At 38.0% G+C, this 10,581-nt stretch overlaps 1 protein-coding gene across 5 annotated transcripts; it reads right to left on the minus strand.

The window, feature by feature from the left end:
- Nucleotides 1-293: 293 nt before the first annotated feature.
- On the minus strand, nt 294-10,273 carry LOC128689382 (E3 ubiquitin-protein ligase TRIM13). Of its 5 annotated transcripts, none has more exons than XM_053777595.2 (6): nt 10,130-10,273; nt 5,925-6,005; nt 4,569-5,264; nt 3,843-3,986; nt 2,795-2,974; nt 294-2,663 (listed from the first exon to the last, which is right to left on the minus strand). In XM_053777595.2, exons 2-6 carry the CDS (start codon nt 5,925-5,927, stop codon nt 2,151-2,153), a joined length of 1,536 nt encoding a protein of 511 aa, XP_053633570.1. In that variant the 5' UTR covers nt 5,928-6,005; nt 10,130-10,273; the 3' UTR covers nt 294-2,150. The 5 variants fall into 5 exon arrangements, with proteins under 5 accessions (XP_053633570.1, XP_053633573.1, XP_053633571.1 ...); XM_053777598.2 differs by having other exon boundaries at nt 5,925-6,002; nt 10,130-10,272; XM_053777596.2 differs by having other exon boundaries at nt 10,103-10,256.
- Between the last annotated feature and the right edge of the window lie 308 nt (nt 10,274-10,581).

The following is a 10,581-nucleotide window of genomic DNA, read 5'->3' on the forward strand; positions in this document are numbered from 1 at the left end:
AATGGAGACAAATAGGTTTTAGGACTTGATGTGCTGTTGGAGTATGAGCAAGGTAACATTTATGAAGGGATTCAGGGAAACCAGCAGGCTGGACTCGAGTCCTGAAGATGGGAAGTACAGTGTCTGCACTCTGAAGGAGGGGTGTTAATGTTGCAGTTTTATGACTGTAGTGTAAGCACACCTGGCAAGACAGTGATAGAGTGAATGATGAAAGTTTTTCTTTTTCAGGTCACCCTGCCTTGGTGGGAGATGGCTGTGTTAATAAACAAATAAAAAAATAATACTTTCACAGAAGATTTTGATTTGGTAAACAATTTATTGCATACAAACAAAAAAAAAATCTTACAGTAAAAGAAAAAAAAAAGCACTCGACTCTTATTGGTTATACAGTACAAAAAGCTAGACAATTCTTTACTAAGTAGTTCATCACGAGTCAGAATAGACAGTGCAGAATTTATTATAAAATCAAGAATTTGAAAAGCATATTAAAGTTAGCCTTCCAAAATTACTTTTAATGCCTACAAAGACAATAAGTTGAGAATGATGATGAATTCAAATATAAATTAGTGTGTTGTACTGAAGTTTGCCTAAGTTTACTCAACTAAATGGGTAGACTGGTGGTTCATAGGAGGGTCCCAGCTAGGTCCACAGCATCCTGAGACTTCTGACATAGGACTTCTTTTCTTTTTCTTTTTTTTTGCTACTCTCACTTATACTATGGCTATGTCTGAGTCTACTGGAAATGTTTCTATCACTAGTAAAAAAAAAAAAATAGTGGGTGAAAATATTATATAACAATTATTCAGGAGAGACTTAGTATAGTGCAGACTAATGATCACATTATTCTCAGTGAGAATCTAACAGTGGCTGTGTTACCTCTTTGGTTACTAGAATGTAACATACCACGAATGTCATAAACCACCACTATATACCACCAACTGGTCATAATAACTGTTTCCCTCACATCCAATCTCACTACATACTTCTCTATTAGTGACTAGACCCAACACTGTATTAAATAACACTCAGGAATGGCATCAGTAAAAAAAAGTCAATTCTTGTATAACTTGTACTCAAATTCAATTAGAATATTACTCTGCTTAAAACTAAAAAATAATTCATATTTTGGTATGCAAAATTAAGACAGTGTAATTGCTAATTTTCTTTTAATTCAGCTATGCAACCAACCATACAATGTTTGCATTTATGAAGGACTCGAGTAAACATAAATACATGTTGCATTTCCAGTCAGTGGTACAGTATTTCAACAAAATTACTTCTATGTAACGTTCTACATACCACGTGTTTTCTTTAATGAACAAATTTAAAATTGAGACCCCTCAAAATACATGGATGAATCATTCAAAATTAATCACTAGTCATAAAAATAAAATTTTTGTACATACTAAATTATAGAATGCTTGGCCTTACAAATATTCAATACCTTTCTACCAGTTCAGTAATACTGGCCACTGAGAGTAGTATTTTAGTGTACATAAGAAGCCTAATGCAACTTTAAGCTTTCAACAACACTGTCCTTACACCAATATTTGTAGTTACCAAAAAAACAAATATCCTGTCCCTGGTCTTTTTTTTTTCGAGCACACATGCACTCAATTAAGAATGTTTATGCACAAATAAACTGAAGGAAATTTTCTTAGCATTACTCTAGTACACAAAACACAGGTGACACATGTGATAGCGAGTTTACTGCCTACTTATACATTATGGGGTTGGCAAGTGATGAGCGAGAGTTGATGACTTGTACATACTAGCAAAGTGATGGTGGAAGGTCAATGGCAGGTGAAGGTGACAAGTGTTAGGGTGACGAAGTTGGTGACAAGATGTTTATGGTGAAATTAATGGCAGGGTCATGACAAATGGTAGAAGTGGATAATGACAAGTGGTATGTAGTGAGATTATGGTGACAAGTGGTAGCAACCTGTTGATAAATGTTAATGAAATGATAAGTAATTGATAATGAGCCAAAGTTTTACACAAAATAATGGTAACATACGAGATCATGAGGCAATATGATATGCAAATAATGAAGTAATTGTGATAAATCATTAGTTGATTATGACATGCAAGTACTAACTAATGAGTGATGACACAGGAGTGATTGTAACAGAAGTGATGGAGAGAGCTAACTAAAGTGGCAGTATAATGCCACAGTCCACAACAGCAACCTCAGTAATGTCAGTATGGTTGGCGGCAGCTCTTGCGACATCTAGGCCACTCTCCACCTCACCGAAAACATTTGGTACTGTAGCACCTTCTTTACAGTCCCTGGTAATAATGCTAAATTTAGCACTCCTGACACTTCCTGGCTTGTACCAAAAGAACACAGCCCCTGCACTCCCTGATCTCCGGTACTCGCCCCGCAAGTCAGGGAGCAGTGGAGCTCCTCCAGAACCATCATTACGCTCATAGTCCCCACCCACCACACACTCCCCTGGCTGACCCCTGAGACCCACGTGTATAAGTTTTGTATTGTGGTAGGTGGGACCCCGCTGGCCAGTACATAATAATACAAACTGACGGGCCAGCCTGGTATCAGGGCTCAGACGGATTTGGACTCTCCCTCTTGTTGACTTTTCCCACCCCAAGTCAAGAAATGCCAGGGTGGATGAGGGGTCCAGTATGCCGACAATGTCGCCATGCTGCATGGATAAAAAAAAAATCATTATGTAATACATGTTAATGACACTTTTAGGTAGTTATTAATATTCATCAAACATATCCAGATAAATTAAACTAATTTCAGTAAGACTGGGAAGTTTAATATAGTAACCTGAACTGTGCGGGCATGCACGGGCGGGGGCTGTCGCAGAAGTGTGTGGAGGCACAACTGTCCATCTTGTAAAGTTATCTTTGAGGAGAGGATATCATCTTTGTCTTGATGGACAGCAAACACTCGGCCAGCCTCCACCAGCCTCTTGATGGGTTCACTCATCCTGCGTAGATGTTCGACCTGTGGAGAGTGTCAAACTTATCACCTGCAGAGATTATCATACCCACTGTGAACATCTCTCACCATGTTCAGTATATTTCATCCATTTCACTTAAATCTAGAATTAATTATTTAGTCTGATATGATATACTGGTCATATCTCCCTATGCTTACATAACTCTAAACTTGCACATTTCCAATTCCACTTCAGTAACAGACAACATCAAGCAGCCATGTCACCTACCCTTAAATAAGGTAGCCTCCTGGGCCCTTCTATATTCTTCATCTATATCAATAACCTGCTTAACATCACCCAGCATCTGAAACTTATACTCTTTGCTCGTGACAGCTTTTAATATCAAGTCCAGACCCCATGTCAATAAACAATAGCATATGATTATCTTAAGAAAATAATCCACACATGGATGATTATCAACAAAATCACCCTAATAATAAATAAACATTCCATATATCTTGTGGGAACAAATCATGCTCACAATTAGACCTCAAAATCAATGACTCAAATAGCACAATAACAGAAAATTGCTAGGTCTAATTGTAGACAAACTGAAGTTTAATCCCACACAAGTCTATCATATAAAAAGCCAATTTAGGAGCAAACCATGGCCAAAATATTTCTGAACCTTACTAGGAATATGAGCTTTTGTGGACAGTACCAGAATTTGAAGTGAACATGTTATAATGATGGACATTTTCACATCGAGGAGTTACTTTGAATATTGAATAATTCACTGTCCAATCCTTCATTCTTTTATAAAAATCCCTGTGCATTTAAGACTTGCTATAAGTAGTGGAAAAACAAAGACAATAAAGTTATCAACTTTATTTAAATTATAAAGAAAGAAACTCAAATAGCACTAAGACTCACATGTAACTCCTCTGCACAGTTTACAGTAATTTCATCAACTTTCTCCATGATTTTGGAGTCTAAGTCTTGCAGGTGGATGGGGGCAGCTGGTGCACCTGCCTCTGTAGTCATCATCGTCAGGGCCTTCTTGATAGTCTCCTGAACCTGTCATTACCAACACAAACATGGATAGTGGAGGATTAAACCACCAGTTGGATAAATGCCACACAAGCTTTTTGTATTATATGAAACCAATTTGAATGACCCTTACCGAATGACCTAATTTAACATGGCTGAGGCACTGCATACATGAATATGACAAAATACTATACTGTATATACTGTACATAATGACAAATCACTAATTTATGTATGTACTGTACTATATGCATTTATGGAAAATTATGCGCTAGTAGCATTAAATAATTTATTACAATTTCTTGAGAATATCTGCACTATGATAAAGCATATATTACTAAGTCAAGGAATATAGAGGACGGTAAAAATTTACTTTTAGTGAGCTGAAGTTTAAATGACATCCAATTTTTTAAGACATCCAATTTTGGCCCATTGTAAAAATTCCATTTCTGAATGATGCTGGTTTAGAGCTATCAATAAACATTACTTAACTATGAGCAACAAGGATATAAATACATCTAAATTTTACTGTTCAAATGATTGATGTTTAGCAGGGTTCTTAAATTTACTACACTCGGCTCATTAATTAATGTTGCCTATAACATCATACCTTTACTGATGTGTGAACAGTAGTCACATCTGGGAAGACTTCCTGGCACTTCTGGAGCCAATTTTCAACCTCAACATTACACTGATCAGCCTCATCAATAGACATAATGACCTCCTGTGCTGTGTCAGCTATGTCAAGGCTCTCCAACTTAGCCTGTAGTTGCTGCTTTCCTTTCTCTCCTTCTGTCATCATACTCACTACACTATCATCCTCCTTTTCCAAGAGCTCTATTGCTGCCTTGTTCTGTGCTACCAGACCAGCAAGTTTGTCATTGAGTTGGTGGTGTCTAGTCTTCCAGGTACTCAGCTGCCCACGGTAATCACCTAGATCGGTCAATACCTCTTCACAGCCAGAAATTAGGCTACCGATACTGGTCTTCTCTTCTTGTAAGAGGCACCGTACCTTCTTGCTGATGCTTTGTGGGTAATCCTGACGACGTTTTGTTGATACTGCTGGTGACATCTCAATACTTTTCTGTTTATTTATAAGAGCTTCCATACCATAGTTAATGGGGAAGTCTGTGACATTTGTAGCCTTGTGATTGGCTTGGCAGCTGGGGCAGGTGAGCTTATCTTTCTTTATAGCATTATCAATACACTGAGAGCAAATTGTGTGGCCACATGGCAGACAGCGTGGTCGTTGCCCCTCATCAAAATTATTATTACAGATATGACATTCCTCTGGTTTATAGTCATCCTGTGGAGAACATTAGATTGTTAGTTAACACTATACCATAGTTATTATTGTATTGCAGTTTTTTTTTATTTCATTTCTAAACAGCAATGATGGTCATAATAGGTACTGTACTACCCTAAAATTTTAAACAGAGTTGCTGTAGTAATAGACTGAAGAGTATTAACAAAATCTTAAGTGAACACACAAATAGTGTGCCAAACTTTGGTGACAGGAAAAATATTTCATGGGCTACAAACATACATATAATAGTACTTGGCAAATAGCACACAAAACCCAAATATAAAGAAATGTTCGATACTATAAGTAGTTAGCCTCTCCACCACCAGGAAGGAGCCACAATAAATATCCCATAAATATGCAGCAAGATTCTTGAACACTGATGTATTCATGATGAAGCAGTAAACCCATTTGTGGTTATACAGCACCTGGGTAACCTGGAGGTGATCAAGATTGGTTCAAGGAAGGCAAGGGGTAACTCCAGTTTCTTGAATCAAGAGCCCTTCACCAACATCAACACATCCCATCACCTTCCATGAAGGGCAAGATTCCACAATAATATTTTTTTCACTCTCTCCCAGATAGGAATCACAATATAATTCTAAATATCCTGGACATTTGCCTATTGCCAAGTAGCCAGTGCAACACAACATTTGTACTTACCATCCTGAGTGTCTGTAGTACTGAAATCGATGTGATCCAATTCTTAATCTTCCTTTGGATGTTTATGATATAGGAACACTGCTGAAAAAAAAAAAATAATTATTGTAGTTGATATTAACAGTCAAGTGAATTTACACAATATAGTGGAACCCCGGCGTTTGAACCTAATTGGTTCCTAGGTGGTGTTCGAACTGCGAAAAGTTTGATGTCCGAAACACACTGGAGGATGTTGAACCGACTCTTCTAAAAGCCTCTGAGAGTTAGGTCAGTGTTAGAGGTCACTTTAAAGCACTTTTGAAATGGCTTTCCTGTAAAGTTTTCGTTTACAACTGAATTTTTAACAAAACACGTTTTGACTCCAGAAAAACGTTCAAAGATCTGGTTAATTTCTCTAAACAAAATTGTTCAAACACCTGTTTGTTCGAGGACCGGTATGTTCGAACAAGGTTCCACTTTAGTTTTATTATATGTGAATGAAAGCTAAATATGAAGAATACTGTTCATTTCAAACACAAAAAAGCTGCAAATGATTAGTCTAAGTTTTAATGGAATAACCACCAATTACATATTTACATTCATGACAACTATTATGTAATTTCTTGTACAATCTATATTCCAATGTAGAAGGGACAGCAATGAATACTGAAGACTTTGCTCTGTACCAAGATTACCTGTTGTTAACATTTCTTACGATCTTTAGTATCTACACATCCTCTTGCCAAAAGAGGCAGATATTGTACTGTACAACACAAGATTACATGAAAGGCACAATATGCCTTGGGGCCCCCAAAATTAAGGGCACCTCCCCAGCCCTTTCCCCACCAACCATGTTGAATTTTATATGCAGTATTCTTAAAAGAGGAGCAAGGGACTAGTAACCCCTTCTCCTGTATATAACACTAAATTTAAACAGAGTAACTTCCATTTTTCTTTTTAGGTCACCCTGCCTCGGTGGGATATGGCTGATTTGTTAAAAAAAAAAAATTATTGAAAGAAAAAAATTATTAAAATTACCAGGTCCTGACTGAGGAAGCCAATATGTTGAAAAATGAAACACTTGTGCAACATTTGGGAATCTTTATTGAGGAAACATTTTGCCAACCAGTGGCTTCTTCAGTCCATTACAAAGATGAACAATAGAAAAAGAGGAGGAGTTTGAGGTAATCAGTCCCTCAGCCTGGAAATGATGTGTTCAGCCCATCAGTCTTGAAGAAAGTACAGCATATGCTCGGAGAAGCAGCATATATATACTGTAGTTTGGCGAGATGAGGCAGAATCACAGTGGAACCATTCAGCATATGCTGTACTTTCTTCAAAAGTAATGGACTGAACACATCGATTCCAGACCAATTGCCTCTTTTTCCATCGTTCTTCTTTGTAATGGACCGAATAAGCCATTGACTGGCAAAACGTTTCCTCAATAAAGACTTCCAAATGTTGCATATGTCCCATTCTTCAACATGTCAGTTTTCTAAACCATTTATCACAAGACAACTTGCTATACAAGTTGCTTTCCTCATTGCTTGCTTTCAACAGCCTGAGACTTAAATGTAGTATGCTTGTTTAAGAAGCAAGGCACAGATTACCTGGAGTTTACCTGGAGAGAGTTCCGGGGGTCAACGCCCCCGCGGCCCGGTCTGTGACCAGGCCTCCTGGTGGATCAGAGCCTGATCAACCAGGCTGTTGCTGCTGGCTGCACGCAAACCAACGTACGAGCCACAGCCCGGCTGATCCGGAACCGACTTTAGGTGCTTGTCCAGTGCCAGCTTGAAGACTGCCAGGGGTCTGTTGGTAATCCCCCTTATGTGTGCTGGGAGGCAGTTGAACAGTCTCGGGCCCCTGACACTTATTGTATGGTCTCTTAACGTGCTAGTGACACCCCTGCTTTTCATTGGGGGGATGGTGCATCGTCTGCCAAGTCTTTTGCTTTCGTAGTGACTGATTCTCGTGTGCAAGTTCGGTACTAGTCCCTCTAGGATTTTCCAGGTGTATATAATCATGTATCTCTCCCTCCTGCGTTCCAGGGAATACAGGTTTAGGAACCTCAAGCGCTCCCAATAATTGAGGTGTTTTATCTCCGTTATGCGCGCCGTGAAAGTTCTCTGTACATTTTCTAGGTCGGCAATTTCACCTGCCTTGAAAGGTGCTGTTAGTGTGCAGCAATATTCCAGCCTAGATAGAACAAGTGACCTGAAGAGTGTCATCATGGGCTTGGCCTCCCTAGTTTTGAAGGTTCTCATTATCCATCCTGTCATTTTTCTAGCAGATGCGATTGATACAGTGTTATGGAAAGGATTACATACAGTTAAGCTTCTATGGAGTCCTCCCACAGGTCTCCAGAAACAAGTTCATAGCTTAGCTAAGCAAGCATTAAATAATGTCAAATATAATTTTTATTTTCATACAGAAGTTTAAAAAATATCATAAACTAGCAAATGAGTTTGAAGAAGCAAAACAATACAAACAGGAAAGAAGCAGATCAACTATAAAACATAATGAAATGTGCCAAGTTAATTATATTTATAGAGAAGATAACAATGACAGCAGATTGCAAGATGCTGTTGCTGCAAGACTAAGCCTTGACTACAAGTATTTCTCATGGTACTGTTTGTACAGATGCCAATGACATCAAATGCAGTCTGTGGGCAGAGACAGGAACCCCACTGGAAATAAGTCACTTCATCTACCTTTTGAGTTAACCTACGTAATTTACACATAAAATTACTATGTATGACAACTGTACCTGTGCCTAAATAAACTTACATTGGAACACTATCTTAAGTATCCAAACATCCAACCATTCAGAGACTCCTCCATGCAAACTCTACAGGATTTGTCAAATCACGTCACTCTTAAAGTGCCTGAAAGCTTGAGACTGTTTACATTTTGCATAGAATAGGCAAGTTAATTGTTTTTAAAGACACTAACGTCATAATGACTGCCACTAAAACAATAAAATACTACCTAAATATTTTTAAGACTAACGCCATACTGTATTGTGTTTAGCTATATGTACATATGAAGAACTTGTAATAACCAAAGCGGGTAATGTATTTTTGTGATGCAACTATGCCTAGTGGAGTCCGATAAAGCCCAATTAAGACCTGTAATTTTTTTTTGTACTACCGCTCACAGGATGAGCATGGGGTGCACAATAAACTAGCCGTTCAGACAGCAAAACCAAAACAGGTAATTGGGGCAAGTTTATTCATTATTTTCCCAATTACAACAATTAGGCAATATACTCTTCCCAAACACCAAGATTTATTATTACTGTATTCATTTCTAAACAGAGGTCATTTTATAGTTAAAATGTTGTGTATGCTACTGGCTATTCGCTTTTTTTTTTAGGGGGGTGTAGTAAATTACAGTACTTGAAAAATGGGAGGTAACCAGGTTTGATAAAGTTTACTTAGGTACAGGTACACACAAGTACATTTATCATAAAAAGTAACTTGTGTAAATTACCCAGGATAACCCAAGAACGTCAGTAATTTATTTCCACTGGGGTCCATAATCAGAGGAAGAAGAATCTATTTACTGGGGAGAGTAAACCCACTAGGGTCATGAGTGGGGAATGCCAGACAGTCTAATTAGATCAGTGTGATAAGACCAAATTTTTTGGACCAGGAGCCCTTGACTGAAATCAATGAACTTCCCCTGAGGGGGCAGGAAAGTAACTTCAATTCCTTGGATTAAGAGCCCCTAACTAAACACCGGGAGGCGAGGCTCAACATGGCGTTGGTAGTAATGTTCCCTGTGATGCCTGCCCAAGTGTCTTCCACACCAACCAAATAACGAAATTATCATTTATGTTAAAGATATTAAACGATGGCAAATGAGTCTTAACTAACATTAAGCATATAGATTACACCAGCAATGACTAAATGCACGACAAATGAACGATCATGGGAGACACCGGTACCATGACAGCCGCTATCTACCATAATTTGTTACTAATACCAGCAAGTATTTAAAATTCACATTACAATATATTGCGTATCGTTACTCTAAGAACGTACAAGGGTAATAAATAAGCTTGCGATATATGTGCCTACCATACGTTCGTGCTTAGGGTTAGCAATGCAGGAAATTACACTTGAAAAATAATCCCGTTTTCGGATTTATTCGTACATTGGTAGCATGTGTTTTATATGGGAATGCGATATAACATTTACCTTAGTTTGAATGCATGAATATCTTACCGATGAATGTAGTCAGTCAAGATGTCAGTATATAAACAAGAGATATATATAACACCAAAATCTAATATATACGCCTTGGTGAGTGTGTCAGTAGACTGGTACAAGCCACAGCTAAGGTGTCCCACGCCGGCCCACAGTTGCCAAATAAAATGTTCTATTAGCAAATAGCAATACAAATACAAATATTTATTTCCTTGTAAAGGTTACAATGTGTGGTTTACATGTTATAGGATTTTAAATACAAAGATGGCCAGTATCGTGACTAGGCACTTCGTGCACACTAATGCTAATTCTTAAGCTATTTTGATATAGGTCATATTTGAGCAGTATATTTGAACATATTATTAGGTAATGCATTGATTGCTTTTGTTCACCAGTGTACTGGCGATTATTCTGGGTCTTCTAAATTCCAATCAGCAATCTCTCCCTTAGTGTGTGTAGCTGTTCCTTGT

This window comes from Cherax quadricarinatus, chromosome 18 (genome assembly GCF_038502225.1).
Source record: "Cherax quadricarinatus isolate ZL_2023a chromosome 18, ASM3850222v1, whole genome shotgun sequence".
In the NCBI taxonomy this organism is placed as follows: Eukaryota; Metazoa; Arthropoda; class Malacostraca; order Decapoda; family Parastacidae; genus Cherax; species Cherax quadricarinatus.